The sequence below is a fragment of the Scomber scombrus genome, chromosome 1 (genome assembly GCF_963691925.1).
Source record: "Scomber scombrus chromosome 1, fScoSco1.1, whole genome shotgun sequence".
NCBI classification, from domain to species: domain Eukaryota; kingdom Metazoa; phylum Chordata; class Actinopteri; order Scombriformes; family Scombridae; genus Scomber; species Scomber scombrus.
Window position 1 is genome coordinate 33,613,264 of NC_084970.1, and position 21,902 is coordinate 33,635,165.

Below are 21,902 nucleotides of genomic sequence, written 5' to 3' on the forward strand. Positions count from 1 at the left end.
CAAGTAGAAACAAGACCTTCCTCTGCCACTTTAGAAACAAAACCATCAGTTGTAAAAACTCCTGATCCAGTACAGATTAGCTCACACACCAGTAATGTTCAGACCTCGACAGAGCTACAAGTAGAGAACATTTCCCCTGCAAAGCCAGCAACAGATACTGTCATGAAACCATCCATAGCTGCTGTGATTGATTCTGCCACTCCTGCCTCTCTGCCTCAGGCCTCAGTCTCAGTCAAAGCTCCATCACCAAACAGAGGAATGTCACCGCCATCTCAGCAAAAAACTGGACTGACAGACAAGGATGTTCTGAAGATCAAAACTACACCTGCAACGAAGACGGAAGCCTCGGCAGTCGAACCCTCCACGAAGTCAGCGACATCAACTGCATCTTCAACTGCTGACATAAAGGTTGTTACAGCAGAGAAATCTTCCTCATCCACTGAAAAGAAAGTAGCCCTGAAGCCGAAAGGCCTTAAGGGTAGGCTCAGCGGATGGACACGGCTCAAGAAACACATGGTCGTTGAACCGGACGAACCTAAGTTTCCAGAGCCAGAGCCCAAATCTCAGGTTGATTCAAGTGGCAGCAGCGAAAAAACAGATCAAGTTAGCAATGATAAGTCGTCAGCAGATCAGTGTAATAATACGGAGGTTGTTGATGATAAAAACGATCCCAAGGCATTGAAGATGTGGGACGCCCTCCTCTTTCAAATGTTCTCCACCAAAGAGAAAATCATACAACAGATTAACACTATAAAGGATGATTCAGACAAGAAAAAGGTCTCAAAAGACAATCAGGCAGAAGTTCCTTCTTTTGTCAATCGCCTGCCAGTTTTACTTTACAGCCCCCGATTTGACGCCAGAAAGCTTAAAGAGGCGGCAGGAAAACCACTCACAAAAATAGCAGCAGTGTTTGAAAGGGGGCTGATGAAACGTAAATCTCAGGAAGACGAAAAGAAGGACTTTAATAGAACAGCTAGAGGATTTGGTTCTTCAAAAAAGAAATAAATAATTTAGGAGATAGATTGTTTTCGAGGGAAAAAGGGATTAAAGTGTCCTTGATTAGTGTACAATCAATTCATTCAATTTGACAACTATTTGACTAATTTATACTGCAAAGAGTGTACAAAGTTTCACTCAGTTGCTGATAGAAAATTTAACATTATACCATACGTAGATACTGATCTGCCTGATATGTTCATCATAGTTATTTAAGATTTGTAGGTTAGTGTTACTTGGTGGTAACTTTTAGAGGTAAAAAATGTGAATATAGCTGTAATACAAGGGTGGCATCTTTGCACTTTTCATAAAATCAAATGACAAGTATGTGATTTGATTAAAAAAAAAAGAAAAAAGATGAGGCAAGGAAAGAAAGGGACACTGCAGCTCAACTGCAATTTAGTGTTGAATGCATGTACGGAAGATAATAAGATTGTTTTATTTTGTCATTCTCTTTTTCTATTTTTCTAAACAAAGTAAGGCTTAGTGTTCACCGCTGGTAGGCTGTTTTTAATCTATGTAATATATAGGGCTTTTACATTCCTGGAACAACAGGGCAGGTGGAGTTTGAAAAGAAAGGATGATGGATATGGATAGATATGGTGATGGTACTGAGAGATTAAACAGTTTCTGTAAGTTAGGTATGGATGGAAATGTAGCAGGGATGTCCAGGCTCTCGATCAGGGCAGGAAACTACAACTACACAGGCTGGAGCATCCTGGGACTGGGCAATATAGGAAACTATAATGGTGCTATAAGAACTTATTTTGATGTCAGTGCATATGATTGTGCAGTCAGATATCAGACTAATTTTATAGGTGTTTTGTTGATGATCAGTGTCAGTCTCTTTGGTCCAGACCGATGTATTTCAGTCACTATTATTGGATGGATTGCAATGAAATCTTTTACACAAATTCCCCAAATCTTTACAGTTCTCAGAGTACCTATCCTAATGATCTTAGCGATCGTTTAACTTTCGTTTTAACGCCACCATGACATTCACATTTTGGGTTTAGAGTGAAATGTCTCGACGACTATTAGATGGATTGCCATGAAATTTGCTGCAAACATTGAAGGTCCCTTGAGGATAAATCCTGATGACTTTCGTAATCTTCTGACTTTTCATCTAATGCCATCAACAGATCAAAAATTTCGAAATTTTCCCCTGCTTTTGTTTATGACCAAAAACCTGTAAAACTAATGACTTTCCCATTCCCAACTGCACTTTGGCTTTATTGCTTACTAGACTGCACACTAACTGGCTACACTAAGATGATAATCCAGATAATACTACCTGCTAAACAAGCATATTAGCGCTGTCATTGTGAGCATGTTAGCATTTGTTAGCTGATGTTAGCATTTAGCTCAAAGAACTGCTGTGCTTTGTTTCGTGCGCTAACTTGGCTGTACACTCTTAATCTGGTTTCTATTTGCTTCTGCAGTAATGGGAAGTCAAATTAAATTTTCAATTGTTTAAAAAACTGACATTATAATTTGCTTTTTTACTATCACATCATACATTGCCCATCCCATGTGCTTCCCATAATCCAATCCCTGTTTCATCATATGACCAGTGTTGTGTGAAATTAAGGATTTCAAGCTCATTTGTCAGCTGAAAAAGTCTATCAAGGTAGACTGGAACAAAATTGACAGTATTTTCAGTTGTCATTGATAAAACATCATCAACAAGTTATCTATTGTTCCAGAAAGTTGGAGATCCATTATTTTCATCCAACAGTGGTGATATGATGATAATATTTAAAGCCAGTTTAACAAATAAACCTGGGTGGTAATTTCCCGTTTTGTGGTGGATTGTCCAGGACTTGTCAACCATATTATTAAGTTTAGATTGCAGTTTGGAAGTGAATAACAATGAATGATGAAGATGATTAAAGTGATGAGGCCGTTGTAGGATGACAGACTGAAGGAAAATGGAGTGATAGCTGGAGAAGAAGGTCAGTTACTAAGTGTGTTGCGTGATGTCTCACTGGTTTGGAGGATTTTGCTGCTGCCACAGCAGGTGCTGTGATTGTTTTGACCCTTTTTGTCTCAATACTCAACTTTAAAAATGTTTTTCTCCTGAATGGCCAAATGGTCATGATGAGGAGTTTATTTTAGATATGAAGCTAACCACAGCCCCATTTATTACACTGATGATGTTTTTCTTTACTGTGTGATTCTTTAAAATGCATAAAATTGAATGTGAAACTCTTGTCTTGTTTTTTTTTGTTTTTTTAATAACATTTCTTTAGCGGGCACTAAAAAAAAAAAATCATCAATATTTCCAACAGAAGGTTTAAAAGGTGACACATCACAGGCTATAAGTTAAGGATGCTGATATTCAATACTTTTGCTATTGTCAACACATCTCATGAAAAGGCCAAGAGTTAGTCTAGCTTTTAATTATTTATTATACAGTCTTTAATTCTCAGGTAAAAGACATATTTTCAAAATCAGGTAACAGATAGTTTCTTCTTTTTAAAGGCTCAGTAATTTCCTAGGACTTTTTACATATTCACTCAAGAAGAATCCAATATTTCTGTCTTTTTTTAACCCTAATTTCAGATAAATACAATAAAAACTTTCATCCGGTTAGCAAAACTAAGTAGCAACAATAACAGGAATTCTTTGTAATGAGGATAAATCACATTTTATCTGTTAGTAATGATAAGATAAGCAAGTAAGTAAATAAATACGTAATTAAGCAAATGAATAAGTAATTAATACCATTAACAGTAATAAACACATTATAATGGTTTGTGGAGTTAATGTCTTACCTGGCGGGTAGTTTGCATCTTCACCGCAGTCGTCAACAGGAATCTTCTCGTACTTGCCGTGACCCGTCACCACAAACTTATATCTTTTACCAGCAGAGCACTCCTGAAATTAAGTTGATAAAAACAGCCTTCATATTAAAAAGCTTGACTGACATTTACACCATAATTTCAGTGTTTATTCATTTGTTAAGTGTTTCAAGATGTTTCAGTGTTTCAACAATAGTAATGCCAATAATCCAACTTCACTATTAACTCAGCGTGTGATTGAAGTTTATGTTCTACTCCTGCAAAACCTTCCTGTTTTTATCATATCTTCCAGATTTTATTACATTAGAAATATTTGCTTTTCCCCCTTTTGTTGGTATTATTTATTTTTGCTGCTTGAAAATTACAACGTGCAGTAAATAAAAGAGCAGCAGGTTAAAGCTGTAACTGTGTAAAATGCAACTTTAACTTGTATTTATTTTACTTGCATTTTCAAAGACTGAAACTACAAAAAATCTGATTTATTAGTTATTTATTTACTTATATCAGCGCTCATCATGTCCCTGAATGCAGCACATTTGTATGAAATTATAACAATTATAAAATTATAAAACATTACATATACGGCATCCAAATTAATAAAAGATTTTCTACAGGCATGGTGAGGTGAAAGTTTCCAGTATTTGTGTTACAGATTTTTTCCCTTCATCCTTTAGTGACATTCAGACCCAATGGGTGGTCCTGACTGACTGTTTGGATGCCACAAATTTAAATCAGACTTTAAGGACAAATGTGTTTTGCAAGATTTCACAGCTGAATGGGAGGTGGTCTCTTGATGGCAATATTGCAGCATCACAATTCTAACTATCCTAGTTTAAAAAGTGGAAGTTGTCTTGTGGTGTCAATGTGCATTAAATATGTATAAAGTCATGTGTGTCTAAAAAAACTATCCTTGCACAGGTCCCTGAACCTAAATTGCTCACTTATTGCACAACTGTAAAACAAATACTCTCATCTAATAATGAGAAGAGCAGATACATTGACCAGTGTGCGAATGCGTACCTTGCCTTCCTTTCCGGAGGATAAAGTATCAGTGATGCCCTCCCATAAGTTCTTCTTGTTTAAAACATCACCGGGTTTAATTTCCTGCAAATATAACAAAGCACAACACATGTTTGTCATCCCTGCTTGAATGACCTCCACGTGAACTATGCTGCTGCTGCCACTAGAGGGCAGACTTCCACTGACTCTTCTGCCAAACCCAGTTGAGATGATTTACGCCAAATGAAAAGAGGCCAAGGGGGGGGGGGGCATAAAGCCAAGAGGATCAGAGCATAATGCTGATTGAAAACAGTCGTGAAACTTAAATCAGCTCACATAAAGTAAAGATGAGGAGCTGATCAGATAAAGAGTTGAGAATGGAGAAAAGAAGGAGATGTTAAATTCTGACTTACTGCTGGTTTGGAGGGCGAGCTGCACCTGCTTCCATCTTCTCCTCCTTTCACCCACTGGTTGATGAGATCAGCCACTCCGACTTTTAAACCATCTGCATCCTGAGACAGTAATGAAGAAATATTATCATTACAGTGAAAAGTAAATATCTGACCCTGTGTGCCTCAACAAAGTCCAACTAAATCTACTTCATGAAGCCTAAAAAACATATGTAACCAATATGAATAGAGGGCATCAGAACATGTAAATGCATCTCAACCATCATGCAAACCTCTTCTTACAGTTAAAGTCCACATAAATCACCCCTGATGCAGAATAACACAAAAATATGTTTTGGTAATGGACACATTGTTTTGCACACAAGAACACAAAGCATCTCAAACTCTACTACTTTTGATATTTTGCTGTGTTTACAGTGATAAATAAGGGTTGCCAAGACGAACAATTCAAAAATATATTTGAAAAATTGTCTTAAAAGCAGCATCAGGTTTGTTAAAATGTACATTTAATATTTTTGTTGGTTTTATATCATTTTAAAAAGACATTTGCACCATTTTTTAACCAAAAGTAAGACTGAATGCTCCTGAAAATGTCAAATGGTGTAACCACAAAAGAATGATACATATTAAATATTTTATCCACCTACAGTGTATTTAAGTGGACTTATACTAATAATGACTTCAAATGTTTCCTGATCTCCATGGTAACCAGAGTAAATGTAATATTTAGAACAATTGTATTACATTACCTTTATTTAATATAAAACGTTATAATGTAAGATCATGCCAAACTAGTTGATATGGTGTTTTATTGAGAATTTACTGTTTTTAAGCAAGTTGAATTATTTGGTACAACGTTTTTATGGTTACACCACTTAGACATTTTTGCCATAATCCTCTAATATATTCTCTCAAAATGGATTAAAAGCAGGAATTTGATGCTGGGTCCACAAAAAAAGAGTTGTGCAAGTTATTCATACGTTTATTTTGACATTTTAACAACTTTAAATTTGACTAAACCACATGGACTTGAGCTAATGTAAGATTGTTTATGTGTTAAAAATAGTGATTTAATGTCCTCTATCTTAGTTTAGCTAATGCGCAAAATTCATCAAGCTTCTGTTTGTCTGGCTATGTGTGTCGTATGTCTTCATCTTTTTGTTATGCCTGGCCTATGCTTGTTTTTCTATCTTTCTGCTGTACTCAGGCCTCCCATAAAAGAGATCGTGATCTCAAATGACATTACCTGACCCAACAAAAGCTACATGAACACACTGTCCCGCTGAGGCTGATGAGAATGCCATCAGCTGTGAAGGTATGTGGTCGTAAACAAAAGTATTGGACAAACTGAAACTCTGACCTGAAAGTCAGGGAGCCGCGAAAGTTATTACGATTCCTCCAGAGGGGACCGTGAACTTATGTTCCAAATTTCATGGCAATCCATCCTATAGTTGTTGACACGTTTCTCTTAAAAACACGATGTCAACCTCATGGTCGTGCCAGAGGAAAAATGAGGGCATCGCTAGTAGGACTCATCCTCTGAGGACCATGAATGTCAATCCTAGAGTTGCTGAGGTATCGCACTGCTAGCACGACTAAAAACTGAGACACTTTAACAGGCTGATGAGATTTTATGTTCCTGTTTAACCTTCGATGGTGTGACGGAGACGGTGTTTTGGTTCCAGGCGTCTCCGGCCTCAAACAGGTTCTTTTTGGAGGCGACGGGTTCAGTGGGATTCATCAGATCCGTCAGCGCCTGAACGCCTGATTTGCCTTCCTTTGTGGAAAGCTGTGAAAAACAAAGTGAGGTACAGAAAGTTGATAGTTTGAGTCACATTTTGACATTTTACCCTCCTGTTGTCCTCGTGTCAAGGAAGGAAGGGAGGGAGGAAGGAAGGAAGGAAGGAAGGAAGGGAGGAAGAAGGAAGGAAAGGAGGGAGGAAGGAAGGACAGAAAGAAGGAAGAAGGAAGGAAGGAAAGGAGGGAGGAAGGAAGGAAGGAAGGTAGGGAGGAAAGGAAAGAAGGAAGGGAGGTAAGAAAGGAAGAAAGGAAGAACAGAGGAAGGAAGGCAGGTAGGGGGAGGAAAGAAGGAAAGAAAGAGAGGAGGGAGAAAGGAAAAGAGGAAGGCAAGAAGGAAGCAAAGAAGGAAGCGAGGAAGGAAAGGAAGGAAGGAAGGGAGGAAGAAGGAAGGAAAGGAGGAAGGAAGGAAGGAAAGAAGGAAGGAAGGAAGGGAGGGAGGAAAGGAAAGAAGGAAGGGAGGTAAGAAAGGAAGGAAGGGGGAAGGTAGGAAGGGAGGGAGGAAAGGAAAGAAGGAAGGGAGGTAAGAAAGGAAGGAAGGAAGGTAGGGGGGAGGAAAGAAGGAAAGAAAGAGATAAGGAGGGAGAAAGGAAAAGAGGAAGGAAAGAAGGAAGGAAAGAATGACAGGAAAGAAGGAAGGGAGGAAGGAAGGAAAGAAGGAGGGAAGGGGGAAGGAAGGAAGAAAGGGAGGAAAGGAAAGAAGGAAGGGAGGTAAGAAAGGAAGGAAGGAAGGTAGGGGGAAGGGAGGGAGGAAAGGAAAGAAGGAAGGGAGGTAAGAAAGGAAGGACGGAAGGTAGGGGGGAGGAAAGAAGGAAAGAAAGAGAGAAGGAGGGAGAAAGGAAAAGAGGAAGGCAAGAAGGAAGGAAAGAAGGACAGGAAAGAAGGAAGGGAGGAAGGAAGGAAAGAAGGAGGGAAGGAAGGAAGAAAGGGAGGAAAGAGAGAGGAAGGAAAGAAAGAGAGAAGGAGGGAAGGAGGAAAGAAGGAACAGTCAAAACAGACGGGGTTAATTTGACCCGGGAGGACGACACGAAGGTTAAATTCACTAGTCAATGCTCGACAGTTTAGTCTGAGTTGGAGTGTCCAATCATAATTTGTAGAGGAACTTTAATAATTACTGTTTCCTACTAAAGACTAATAAAAAATAATAAAAAAGAGTCTCAATAACATGTGGTTTTACCTCCAGGGCATGTGTGTACTGCTCCAGTCTCTTGTCAATCTTGGACACAGGAGCAGGTGGAGGCGTTTTCTTTATATTGCTGGTGCTTTAGAAACATGGGTTGAAGTCAAGATTATTTATGGTAAAAAAAAAATATTGTCTCGATAGATAAGATAATAAAAATACAGATGTAGCTGCTCGGAAAAAGTGAGTGTTGCTTCTGAATTTGAACACCACAGCACTTTAAATATTTAATAAAGAAGTGAGTTTTATTTCTTGAAACATTTCTAAGATGTGGAAAAACTTTAACTGTTGATTAAAACATTGTGAGCAGGAACAAAAAACAACTTTTCTGCAATCATAATGTTATAATATATTTTGTAGCATGTGAAATTAACATTGTTTTTTATGTCTTTTTATAACACAGACTCACCTTTTTCTCAGAGATTCGGTTCGCTCTGTGATCTGAGGAAACAGTACAGACAGCTCATGATTAACCTTCGTGTCGTCCTCCCGGGTCAAATTGACCCTGTCTGTTTTGACTGTTCCTTCTTTCCTCCCTTCCTTCTTTCCTTCCTCCATCCCCCTTCCTTCCTTCCTTCCTTCCTTCCTTCCTTCCTTCCTTCCTTCCTTCCTCCCTCCTTCTTTCCTTCCTCCCTCTCTCCCTCCTTCTCTCTTTCTTTCCTCCCTCCTACCTTCCTGCCTTCCGTCCTTTCTTCCTTCCTTTCCTTTCTCCCTTCCTTCTTTCCTTTCCTCCCTTCCTTCCTCCCTCCTTTCCTTCCTTCCTTCCCTCCTTCCTTCTTCCCTCCTTTCCTTCCTTCTTCCTTTCATCCTTTCCTTCGTTCTTCCTTCCATCCTTTCCTTCCTTCTTCCTCCCTCCTTTCTTTCCTTCCTTCCTTCCTTCATTCCTCCCTCCTTTCCTTCTTCTTCCTCCCTTCTATCCTTTCTTTCCTCCCTCCCTTCCTTCCTTCTTCCTCTGTTCCTTTCTTGACTCAAGGACAACAGGAGGGTTAAAACCATCGCTGTGTAAAGCCTATGATTAAAACTCACAGGAATTCTCCTTCTAACAAATCGGAAATGACCCAACACACTTATTACCGAGGCAGGTTGCAGCTCAGACCTGCAAGCTAAGAGGAAGTTGTTTTCCAAAAATATCCCGAAAGCATTTTAATTACGGATCAAATCATTAGCAGATACCGAGTTTTCCCAACAGCTGGTGGAAGAGACTCGGTGTCTGTTGGCATGACTACGTTTTAAATAACATCAGGTGGAAGAAAATAAGATAATCAGAAAAGCAGAGTGGTAATTATGACCTGCAGTTTCTAATACTTAGGCAGCTGCTAACCTTTGACCCCAACTCACATCTACTGCAGCACTTACCGTGCATTTACCGTCGGTCGAGACTCTGCTGTTCACTTCATCCTGTAAAGAGACACGTATTACTGCAGAGCTCTGTCACACTGCATGTTAACTATCAGCAGGAGCTCTGGATATCCAGCTGGTGAAGGGTTGAGGTTTGATGGTTCATTGAATCTTAATCTTTTCAGTATTTTAAATGTTACACGTTCTAAAATGTCTTGTTTTTTAATGTATATAATGGAAAAGATGAGTTTTAAAGGACCAGTGTGTGGGATTAAGTGGCATCTAGGGTAGAAATATGGCAATACAACATGGTGGGATATAAAGGGTTCATTCTAAGGTAACAAAAACATGATTCTTAGTTTCAGGTGATTATATACTAATGAAAATATATGTATTAATATGATATCCAATTTATGCCAATAGAGCCCCATAAATCTTACACACTGGTCCTTTAAGTGACAAAACTTTATTTGTCATTATGTGCAAGTCTTTTTTGTGATCAGCACTAAATTTGACTGAAAAATAATACAAAATAAAATAAAAGAAAACCCTCCAATACACAAGCTGCTGTTGCAATGCACTGCACCTTAAAAAAAACTTTGAGCTTTAAAGATTGGGAACTTAAACTCAAAGATTGACATTAAAATAAATAAACTCAAGTTTTGCCAGGAGTTTATATATTTGCCGTTTTAACTACCATAATGTGCTGCACTAGTCTAAAAAGATTAAAGATTCTGAGATTCACAACAGTTTTCTCTCTAATCAGTTGAATCCGGACATATACAGCATAATGTGACCAATCCCATCACAGTACAATTACAGGTAATCTTATATAGGCATCGTACTTACTGGGTAAAACTGAATGAGGAGTTTCTGGTGGAACAGAAGGCAGCATGAAAGAGATAAAGACATTTTAAAATGGTTAACACAACACAACACAAAATCATTTTATCATCAACATATTGTCATGTGACTTTGCAGAATCTGCACAATTGCATAGTTGTAAGAACAGGATCTGTGGGAAATGTTGGTTTGTGATTAGAGCTGCAACGAATAGTCGATTAATCAATTAGTTAGTCAACTGTTAAAGGAATCGCCTCCTTTTTTTGATAATCAGTTCATCATTTTGAGTCATTTTTTAAGAAGGAAGTTTCCAAATTCTCTGATTCCAGCTTCTCAAATGTGACTATTTTTTAGGTTTCTTCACTCCTCTATCACAGTAAACTGAACAAGTTTGAGTTGTGGACCGTCGATCGGGACAAAACAAGACATTTGACGTCGTAAACAATGTTTTTGTGAACCGAAAAACGAATCGATTAATGGACAAAATAGTCACAAACACGTTACAAAAACTTCCACATTCTCCAAATCTCCAAATCTGAATTGTTTTCAAAACTCTATTGAACTTAAATTTCGCACTGTTCAGCAGATCAGGATCTCTGCATCCTCATTAGTTACTTTTGGAAATTTAGGGGATTTCCAAAGGAGATGGAGCCAGTTTCACTATGATAAGGTTCGGATTATAATATAAGCAACATGCCATTGAGGGATTCTTTGTGCACTGTGTAATCACATTTTGCACAGATCAGTATTATTAGAAATACCAAGGAGTTGCAGCATGAAGGAGGTGAAGCTTGTACCAGGTACACTTCAGCAGGAGTGGACGGGTTTTACCCATTATTAATGATGGTACAGATTTAATATGAGGTCATTGTAAATTAATAAGGTTTGAGATTCAATTAAGGCCATGTGCTGTTTTATTTTTTATTATATTTACTAATCAGACCCAGATATAATGGTGATATGGTAATTAACATATAATTGTCACATAAAAACCACTAACTGCCGATACATTTCAACACTTATGACGTCGAGGAAACGATTGGGATATAATTGTGGAAAATCCCAGAGTTCCTTGGACTCCTGGTTTACTTGTGTATTCTTTATTGCACAGTAAATCTATTATTGCATTGAACTCTGCCTGACTGAGTGTCTTTTTTTTTTAACTTCTTGAAGTTCTTTTACATATTTTGAGAAATAAATATTGTGGAATCCCTGAAGTTTCAGCTGGCCAAAGCTGAGGGTTTTTTCCATTACATTACGTAGCTTTCTTAGAGTTTCTTTAAAGCCATGCAAGGAAAATTTATGATTTGGGTATACTGAGCTACATAAATTTAAAAAATTGACTCGTGCCTTTGAGGAACTCCAAAGCCACCACACATGTTACATATTCTGTATTTCGTGTGTAGAAAAAGACAAATATATATTACTGGTTTAACAAGCAGTCAGCAGTCAGAACCTCCGGAGGTTCGGAGGACTCTACGGAGGATCAAATGCACGTTTAACGTTTTGCAGCTTACGTGACTGCACACAGCACTTCAGACATCCTCGAACTCTGAACAAAGCAAACTAATTCTTGAATGGAGGAATCTGAGAGTTGAATTTCTCATTACCAGGATGCACATTACAGACGCTGACCACCTCCAACCTTCCTATCTTAGATTTTCTACCCAATGCACATTTATTTATTTCCATTTTACTGTTTCTTGTTTTTTATTTTATCCTATTTTTGTCTTATTTATTGTATTGTATTGGTGTTTTTTCCACTGTACTGTTCAATTTGAATTTCTCCCAAGGGGGATCAGTGAAGATACATTTTATCTTCTCTTTTCTTTTCTTCTCTTCTCTTTTCTCTCTCTTTACCGCTGCATGAGGCTAATGTTCCACACCAGTTTGTCCGCTGAGACCAAACTGAATCCTCCATCTAACTCACAGACAGACAGCCAATAAGTCAAACGTATTTAAGTAATGGAGCATTACAGGGGTTAGTAACTAAATTAATCCAAATTTCAAATTTTAATCGCTTTAGCTTTAAAGAAAACATAATACTGTAACATATATCATTTACTGACCAACAAGTCAGACTCTCAGCGCTTCAAATTTTGGCACAAGCAGAGCTGCATTGAGACAGAGAGTTTTTATCAGCTGAGAAAATCTGGTTTATTATATTTTATTATCCAATGCTGCTGCAAAATGGTTTAATTTGGCAGAGTTTATAACTGATGCTTTAACAATACAACTAGTGTGACATAGAGGCTGCCGACTGTCAACACCAGGTTAGGTTCCCATATTTAATGTTCAAAAGTTAAATGTATAGCATATGTTCATGCTATTTGTATCTGGAATACTTTATTTTATGTTCAGAACATTTGTGTTATGTGCAGGTACCTTGAATGTCGGGCTCATGGGACCGTAGCAGTTCAACTGCTCCTCGCTTTTCTCGCTGCTGCAATGAGAAGCTGCAGACTCCCTGTTGATCTCCTCACTCCTCCAGTCTCTGTCCTCCATTGATCTCTGCGTCAACACAAACATAAAAAACAGTATAATTTCTCTATTTTATAAGCAGGTTTGTTCTTTCCTGATTCTGCTTCAGTGGTTGTGAGAGGTTTCTAGATTTCCAGTGCACCATATGGACCCCAGTATCTGTTCTTTCACTGTCATTTCCCTATATATTTAAAAATGTGTTCACGCTGCTTTCCGTTACTGTGTAAAAAAATTTAATGAACAACTGGCACAACAGTTGGTGCTAAAAGTTGGAATTTGTTGAAACATATTACGTCATGGCTTCTTTTCGTCAAGCTACACGCCTCATTTGTCCACCCTGCGAGCCAAAGCGGCATTCTTATCCTTTACGGCTTTTGACTCGAAGCCAAATCCTGCAAACTGCGTGTTCTCTAATAAGCGTACATGTGTCTGATTAAATCTTTTTTATGAAACACTAGGAAAAACAGAGCATGTTTGGACTTATGTCAGTGCGCTACTAAGTGTTAGTAGTAGAAGTATTGAGTAACAAGAATGAAAGTCTGAATCCGTAAAAAGAAAAACCCTCTATAACATTCCACAGTGTTTAAGAGTTGGACATGACTAACAACATCTGTTTTAGAGATTCAGCAAGGGGGTAAAATGTAGTAAAAGGTTTTCCCTAATGGTGACACGTGGTGGTCATCAGTTTGTAAAAAATGTTGTCTGCTCCGAGAGTCTGAAAGGTGTCAAGAAATATCACGGCAGTCTACCCAATAGATGATGAGAAAGCTTGTTAGCAAAACTGACGATTCGACCTGAGGATGGTGTTTAACCCTCCTGTTGTCCTCGAGTCAAGGAAGGAAGGGAGGGAGGAAGGAAGGAAGGAAGGAGGAAGGAAAGGAGGGAGGGAGGAAGGAAGGAAGGAAGGAGGAAGGAAAGGAGGGAGGGAGGAAGGAGGGAAGGAAAGAAAGGAGGGAGGAAGGAAGGAATAGGGAAGGAAAGGAGGGAGGGAAGGAACGAGGGAAGGAAGGAAGGAAAGGAGGGAGGAAGGAGGGAAGGAAGGAAAGGAGGGAGGAAGGAATAGGCAAGGAAAGGAGGGAGGGAGGAAGGAGGGAAGGAAGGAAGGAAAGGAGGGAGGAAGGAGGGAGGAAGGAAGGAAGAAGGAAGGAAAGGAGGGAGGAAGGAGGGAAAGAGGGAAGGAAGGAGGGAGGAAGGTAGGGGCGAGGAAAGAAAGAGAGAAGGAGGGAGGGATGAAGGACAGACGGAAGGAAGGAAGGGATGAAAGAAGGAACAGTCAAAACAGACAGGGTCAATTTGACCCTGAAGGACGACACAAAGGTTAAATGGAAGCTTTAAAAGGAGCGTGAACATCCTCGGTCAGTTTCATAGACATTTCATTACAAGATACACACATAAGTTGTATTATAGTTCAAATGTTCAATGTTGACTGCAATATTATAGAGAATAGAGTCAAATATCTTCTAAATCAACCATCATTATAGACCCTGAGCTGTTCCTTCATAGAGAACAAACAAATCTACTCTTCATCAAATTAGAAGCACCAAAGTTTAAAGATCTGGTAAAATGAATAATAAACTATTCCAATCATGTACACAGTTAAAACCCAACAGCTACCAAACAGCATCCAGGAGTCGTTTGAGGGAAATGAGGGAAGGTAAACATGATCTCAGAGGAAGAAATGCTAAAGTTCATTGAATCACAACGGAAGGAGTTAATCTGTAGAACATCTGTACTGAAGAAATGAAAACATGTACAACATTAAATAAGTTTTATCAGATCTAAAACTAACATTTTGGACAGATATAGAAAGGATGAACAAAGAGGTTGCTATGGATTTTTGCATAAATGGAAATTGTGATGTTGATTGTGATGCCAGAGGAAAGGTCAGATAGTCGACATGATGAGTAGGATTCATCTCTCCGTGGACCAGGAGAATCAGGAAAATATAGTTTTCAACGTATCTTGAGATAAAAGTGTTGGTCAGCTGGAAAGTTTGACCAAAAGTAGCAACTACCACTATTGGGGGCTGAAGCCAATGTGGAAGTGCTTTAAAGTGCAATGCTGCTGGATGCTGGCTCACACTCAAAAAGCTTCAACTCCTGTCTATAAATAATAAGTCAAGCTGTTATGATCAAAATTGCTAAAATCAGACCCTCCTAATAAGTGTGCTGCTGGTCATTTTGATAATTATTGCTCCGTTAATAGATTTAAAGACATCTTCAAACTGGCTCCAGTGCAAACCAATGTGTGAATTCACATCTCGCTACATCAAAACTTATATATACAGTCCACGGTTTGACCTGATGCTGGGGACTAAAGGTTGGAGCTCCACACTAATAAAGAGATCATCCTCTGGAGAACATTCATTTCCACAGTGAATGTCATGTTAGTCTGACTTACAGTTGTCAAGATATTTGGTGTGGATGGACAGAAAGAGTCGCCAACTGATGAACATCCTTAGTTTTCTCCACCAGTAATAATAAGGTAATACCAGTATTGACAATAGTAGTATTAGTAGTGATAACAATAGTAGTAGTATTGGAAAACTGACCTCATCTAGCATCCTCTGCACATCTCCCTCCACTGTTTGTCTCTCCTCTGTCTCGAGATGGAGGTCTTCCTTTTCTTCATGTGTGAAGCTCAGCTCTTCTTCCTCCTGGTCGTCTTCATCAGCGGGGCCCTGTGTGGTTTCTGCTGCCCCCCACTCCCTCTGCAAAGCTGCCTGCACCTCTTCCTGCTGCACCTTCTGCACCTCTTCCTGCTGCACCTTCTGCACCTCCTGCTTCACCGCTCCGTCCATCTGGCAGGCGCCCCCACTGTGGACGAGATATCAAAATTGAATTTTAATTTTAATTTTAGATGCACCATGATTACATACAAAGTCAGAGTCATTTTTTTATAACGATGGAAATAAGGTATTTTTATTGGCTTTTAAGTGGATAGTTAATGGATAAATTAATGTATTGAAATAATTAAAGTATTTTTCATTATTTTAAGGATTTTGAATATTTTCCTTTAACTTTGGTTCAGGATCACTTATACTCACTCAGACTTGTTGGTAGTCAAATTTAAAGAGATGCCTTTCAAATGAGACCAGTGTTATGATTGTAATCAAAAGGGTTGAAGAACAGTAACCTTTTCATTTTGGATACATTATTTACTGGCCTGTGCACAAAAATGGGGGTGTGCCATGAAAATCACCCTTTAATTTATACTTTAAAATGCCTTAATTTCTTTTTCAAGGTGGAACTTTAAGGGTGATTTTCATGGTTTTTGGTCCATTTTAATTATTGTTTCATAGTGAGTCGGTTGGTCAAACGTTATGCAAATGATGCAAGGCAAAGCTTTGTTTTTTCTCCTGTGGGCATCAAAAAAATCTGTGGTAAACACGCACACCCAGAGTAAGAAAACAGGTGCTGGACCAAATAAAAACTGTGTAAAAGCAAGAAAAAAAAAAGTCCACACACTGCAGCTCCCAATGCAGGTAGATTTAATAGGATACCACAAGTGACGTTTCGAGCTCAATGCTCTTCTTCAGACACCTCGCTCCTGTGCACATAATGAATGACAACATAGAAAAAACACAGTTGCAATATAAAATATGTCTTCACAGGAGAAGTTATAATGACAAATACTATGCATTAATAAACACTATGGATATCTTTATCTGCTTATAACTACATTGTACATTGATTAAATGTTTATATGCTTTTTATAAATGTTGAACAGGGGGAATTAAAGTAAAGTGTTACAGGTTGGGTTCATGAGAAGATGTTGCATATAAAAGAGAAGGAGATGATTCCAGATATTGAGTGGAGGACACACCGTGGCTTCATCGTCCCTGCTGCCAGGTATGATGTCCTGTCTGCTGGTTGGCCGGTGGCGTTCTGCAGTCTGGTGTCCTGCGGCATGAAGACTGACGAGCTGTATGACGTCCTTGCTTCCTTTTTCTTGCAGGACAACTAAAATGAACCAACAGCAAAGTGAGAATGTACCAGCATTTAGGAAATTGCTGCAAATCCCATCTGAAAGCCCCAGTTTTGATTGATTGATTGATGGATTGATTGATCAATCAGGCAGTGTACCTTCTCTGGAGGTCTTGATGAAGCTCCCTGGGATCGACTGCTTTGTTCTGGCTCCCATCCCTGCTCCTTTTTATCCTCCTGCTGTTTCTCCTCTTTGTCTGGTTTCCACTGTAGTGTCGAAGGTCTCTGCTGTCTGGTCCTGCCGTCATCCTGCGCCTCCGGGTCGTTACGGTTCTCCAACCTGTGGCTCCAGTCGCTGAAACCCTCGTCTTCATCCAGAACCAGGCAGCAGCTGGGCTTCAGCTCCTCTTCTGACCTGAGAACCAGTAGTGGAAAGTAACTCAGTACATTTACTCAATTTTAAGACTTGAACTTGAGTATATCCATTTTCTGCTACTTTATACTTTATACTCCAATACAATTCAGAGGCAAATAATGTTCATTTTACTACATTGATTCAGATTAACAACACAAAATATAAAAAAATAAATAATTATAGATCCCTAGGGACCAATTCTGAAGCTACCCAGCGGTATTACCGTAAAATACAATTAAAATTAGCACCAGATTTACAAGCTTGAACATTAGGGATGCTTATATTAATGCAGAGGTCATTATAATGCAATAAAATAACAACTGTTTTCTGCATAATGAGTTTTACTTTTGATAGTTAAAGTATATTTTGATGCTTATACTTCTACTTTTACAAAGTGTATATATATAGTTTTGCATGCAGGATATAACTTTTAACAGAGGCTGTGTTGCCGTTTTTACTTTATAAAAAGCTCTGACTACAAGTTTTATTATGAAGACATGCAGATGTAGAACGATCATCATGTCAATGGCTTAGACAATTGATGAAATGTGTTTTCTGGTTTGCATTAGTAAGACCAAAGTCCTTTTTTTCCTGAGCCTGGACGAAGCCTTCAGCTGAATGTTTGAATCCCCTCAGCAGACAACATAAAACACTCGAAGAAATAAGCATGTAAGCTGCCGCGCTCATCTGCTGCATGACACATGGGAGGAAATGTAAACCATATGTAGAGTGCATCAGTATGTTATTTGACTACAGATCATCAATAGTTTTTTAAAAGATTAAAACCTTTTTTCTTTTTTTTTTTAAACCTGACATATCCTCTTTAAAGTTGCATTAGCTGATTTTTTTTGTCTAATCAAGGGCTGCAGAAATAGGTTGTGACTTAAGCACGAACAAATGATCTTTTTTTAAGGCGAAATGTTGAACTTGTTAGCAAACAGTTGTTTATTTCCACATCAAGCAGTTACAAAACAACATTATCATTCATTTGTGAGTCATGTGTCTGTCCACCTGGTGAATGTAAGTCTAACATTTAGCTCTGGTTTTTCTCCCTGCCAACTCCCGAGGGAAATATCTGGCTCTTTAGCATCTAAATGCTCCATTGTGTTCACCAGCTAGTCTTCGGTTAACTGTGTCTATTTACCGAAAATGATGCTATGAGGTCGCTGAGAGTGAATCCACCAAAACAGTAAAGTTGCAGCCTGACAGCTAAACCCAAGAGGAGGTGATAATGAGCAACGTCTCTCACATTTTGCACTGTTATTTCTTACAATATTATTTAAAAAATGTATAAATTATAGCTGCTTTAAAATGGTAAATTGTATAAAGTACCTGTATTCTTAATAGTGGTGTGTCATAACATAATCTGGTCATATTTTGTATGTGACATATTTTGAAAGCTTGTATTCAGTCCTCTGTTGCCTACGTTTTTATGTTTGAAACAGCAGCTGGATCCGAATATTAAACCACAGGGAGTGAAAGTTTATCTGCATCTGTTTCCCCGCCAGGTGACCAGGTGTCTACAATGTCACTCACAGGTTTCTAACAGGTCACGATATTAAGCCAGGTGGCAGGTAGCAGGTGGCAGATGGGACCTGTAGCTTCAGGCTCCATGGAAACGGAGACGGTACCCATGGAAACCACAAACAAACAGGTGCTGCTGCATCCTGCTTCAGATCAGCTGAGATCAGCAGACTGAACCCCAACAGGGCCAACAACACTACTAAAATATATGTGATGTGGAGGATGAAAAGTGACTAATTCATCAACACTTTATACAGAACTAACTAACTGTGTAGATGTACAGTAAGTGGTACTAAGCTTCCAGTTCTGTTGCTAGGTATTTAATCTTGAAATTAAGCACAAAAAGGGCAGAACATGTGTTAGTTGCTCAGTATTGTAGTTGACAAAACTTATAGCTTATAACCCTTGGGTGCTTTGGTATTCCCTGTCTTTGGCTGGTTCTCTCTTTTTTCATCACTGGTTCCAGCTACCGATCACAAGCCTGTCTGGTCCATCATCTAAGCAGTTAGCCTCTGTGCCTCTCTGTTTATACAGCAATAGTTAACCCTGCAGTTACCTTTGATTTCAGAAATGTGAAATTCATGTATTTGTATATATTAACTCATTAGGCACTTCATTAACTGCTTAGGAATTGAGAGTTAGGTTATAGTATGTTTAGTTATTTTCATACAATTGTTAATACCTGAACCACACATAGATCCTCTCTACCTTTAACACTAAGCCTAAGGTGTGGTGGCTATGTGTGTACTGTTATTTTAGCATTGACAGGTTTTTTGTTTCATTTAGCTGGTTTCAGCAACAGTGAGTCAGTGGGAATCTGTGGGGTCATGGCCTTTGATTTGAAACAATCTTTAACCCTACGCCTAACGCCTCAGTTGTTTAAGATTGAACTAAATTTCTGTTGATGATTTTCTGGTTACGTATTGAGCTATAAGCTTGTAGATTCTGTCACAGAGGCTCTAAACAATAATTGGCCATGCTTGCTTGACCACATCTGCATTATGTCCCTTCCCTTATACCAAGACACCTGCAGAGTTGTAGCACCTGGGCTAGAGTCTGATTGACTCATTCTTATTTTTCTTATATGAGCTATGAAGAAGATCTGATACCTGCTACTGATGTTAACTATATGAGCAATCTTTTTTCTCTGTCAGGCTTCACTGTGCTGTAAATAAACATGCTCAGCCGTGCACACTCTCAGGTGATGAGGATTTTTTCCATTGCTGCTCTGACATCACATCTCTGACTAATCAACCAGAAACTGATGGTACAGCAGATTTCTCAGCTCATTCACCTGCAGCATCACTGAACAAGCACCAGTATATTCCCCTGTAATCAGCACTGCAGGTGATAAGAGACTCAGCTTTAAACAGCACTGTCAGTTGTACATCTAAATTCAAAGCACAGGACTCAAATCTATCAGTCCCAAAATGTGGTATAACATGAGCTGGTGTGATATTTGGTGTACTCACTCTTTGTTGTGAGCGAGGCTGTTGTTTTGGGGGCGCTCTGGACAGGAGGGGCTCCCCTCTCCGCTCTGCTTCTCCCTGGCTCTCCTCCTTCGCTCCCGCTCCACCTCCTCAGCATCCTCCTGGCTCCGCTGGGCTGTCACCCTGCAGCCAGCATGAACACCAACAGGGTGTCAGCACACACTCCTACATCCAGTAACACCCGGGGTTTCATTTAAGAACCTCGCAGGAACCAGTTAAAGGATTCGTCTGGTGATTTTTAAAATGTTTTTCGAATCTCATGTGCAGAGCCAAACCAACAAAGAACTTAAACTACCTGGTATTTTAAGTATTAAGTATTAAGTATTGTTCATGTATCCAAAGTCTGATATATCTCATTCCCCTGTGATGTAGACCTCCGTTGTTGTCCAAAAACTATTAAAAACACATCAGTCAGCCACACCACTGCACTGGGTGTTCCTTTATCCCTGAAGATGGCGGTTACGGTAGTTTAGAAACTGATCCAAAGAGTAAAAACAGGAATAAGATTATAAATTTCAGCTGAGAGGTTCGAGAGCTTACCGTGCTACATATCACTATCTCTTGACTTTGTACTACATTATCTAAATTTCTCAAAAGAACTCCAGTACAAAGTTACAATCTTATTGCCGTTTCCAAACAAACTAAAGTAACCACGCTCTTCGGGGACGAAGGAACATGTCACCCCATGCAGCAATGTGGGTGTTTTTTATAGTTATTGGACAACAGTGGAGGTCTACAGAGATCCAATTGTTAAAACACTTAAATGTGAAATACAGAAGCTGGTGAAACAGAGCCTAGCCTGGATGTGATGTCATGACTTTGGCTTTATACTGTTTAAAATATAACTACAGGCTGTCGCATTAAGATTTTATTTAATAGGAGCAAAGGGGCCAAGCCATTAGTTCTAATTATGTATGGAAGCCAATAGAAAGTACTTAAAATGATGTGCACACGGGTGTATTTAATGTAAATTGATATGATGAAGATAGATATATCAAGACATTTATGTGAAATTATATAGTTAACTTACTGTTGGCTGCTCTATTAACCGCTTTGGCACCTAACTACACGATCCAGATTTGTTACGTGACTGGTAATGAGTGTGGATTAAACAAATCAGAGGAAAAAACGTGTTGGTCTGCTCTGTCATAGAAAGCTTGTTCATTTCTCCTGTATGATCAGTTTTAGGTTCCAGTGGGCAGGACTCGATAACAATAACTCTTTTTATTGTCCGAGCACATCTGGTAGAGTTTGAGCCAGCTGCTGTGCTGTTTCACTTTATTTCAATCTCTGGAGAGAAACAAAGCGCGAGAGGGAGGAGGTGAAGAGATGGAGGAAGGAGAGAGACTTAAATCCTGCATGACCAGATCTCCATCGCGTCATACTTGCGGAGGTCTGGAGAAAATCTTGTCAAAAAAACTGGAATACAAAGACCTTTGGAAATCTTCAGGCAGCCCTTTGATTGGCTTCAAGTTTAAAATCACAAACAAGTTTTCCATTCTGATGTCAGTGGTTTTTTAAAGGATAATTACATTTTTTTTTTTTTAACTTGGATCCTATTTTCATGGATTTGGCTGCCATTTTAATCAGTTATGATTAAAGGTTGCGCTCACCAAAGTAAATGCTGAGATCTGGGAAAAACGGCGAAATTGCTAAAAAAGAAGTTTGGCAGGAAAAAAACACAAGAAGTCAGATGATC

The 21,902-nt window shown here is 38.9% G+C and overlaps 3 protein-coding genes and 1 pseudogene across 4 annotated transcripts in view; all 4 read right to left on the minus strand.

Annotated features, from left to right (window-relative positions):
* Positions 1-21,902, minus strand: part of LOC133982893 (V-type proton ATPase subunit d 1) — a 155,235-nt gene that overhangs the window by 93,238 nt on the left and 40,095 nt on the right. The window lies entirely within an intron of this gene.
* Positions 1-21,902, minus strand: part of prc1b (protein regulator of cytokinesis 1b) — a 291,205-nt gene that overhangs the window by 17,554 nt on the left and 251,749 nt on the right. The gene's annotated exons all lie outside the window — the stretch shown is intronic.
* Positions 1-21,902, minus strand: part of LOC133979560 (caldesmon, smooth muscle-like) — a 35,485-nt gene that overhangs the window by 5,897 nt on the left and 7,686 nt on the right. Inside the window, exons 2-14 of one of the 2 annotated variants that reach the window (XM_062418103.1) lie at positions 20,186-20,326; positions 16,934-17,189; positions 16,674-16,810; positions 15,400-15,664; positions 12,753-12,878; positions 10,374-10,397; positions 9,543-9,584; positions 8,596-8,627; positions 8,184-8,268; positions 6,858-6,998; positions 5,213-5,311; positions 4,821-4,904; positions 3,774-3,876 (exon numbers count right to left, since the gene is read on the minus strand). In XM_062418103.1, the coding sequence (XP_062274087.1) occupies positions 3,774-3,876; positions 4,821-4,904; positions 5,213-5,311; positions 6,858-6,998; positions 8,184-8,268; positions 8,596-8,627; positions 9,543-9,584; positions 10,374-10,397; positions 12,753-12,878; positions 15,400-15,664; positions 16,674-16,810; positions 16,934-17,189; positions 20,186-20,326 (1,535 nt within the window). The remainder of the gene's footprint in view (positions 1-3,773; positions 3,877-4,820; positions 4,905-5,212; positions 5,312-6,857; positions 6,999-8,183; positions 8,269-8,595; positions 8,628-9,542; positions 9,585-10,373; positions 10,398-12,752; positions 12,879-15,399; positions 15,665-16,673; positions 16,811-16,933; positions 17,190-20,185; positions 20,327-21,902) is intronic. The other variant, XM_062418112.1, reaches the window with a different exon arrangement.
* LOC133979002 (uncharacterized) lies at positions 273-2,540 on the minus strand (annotated as a pseudogene).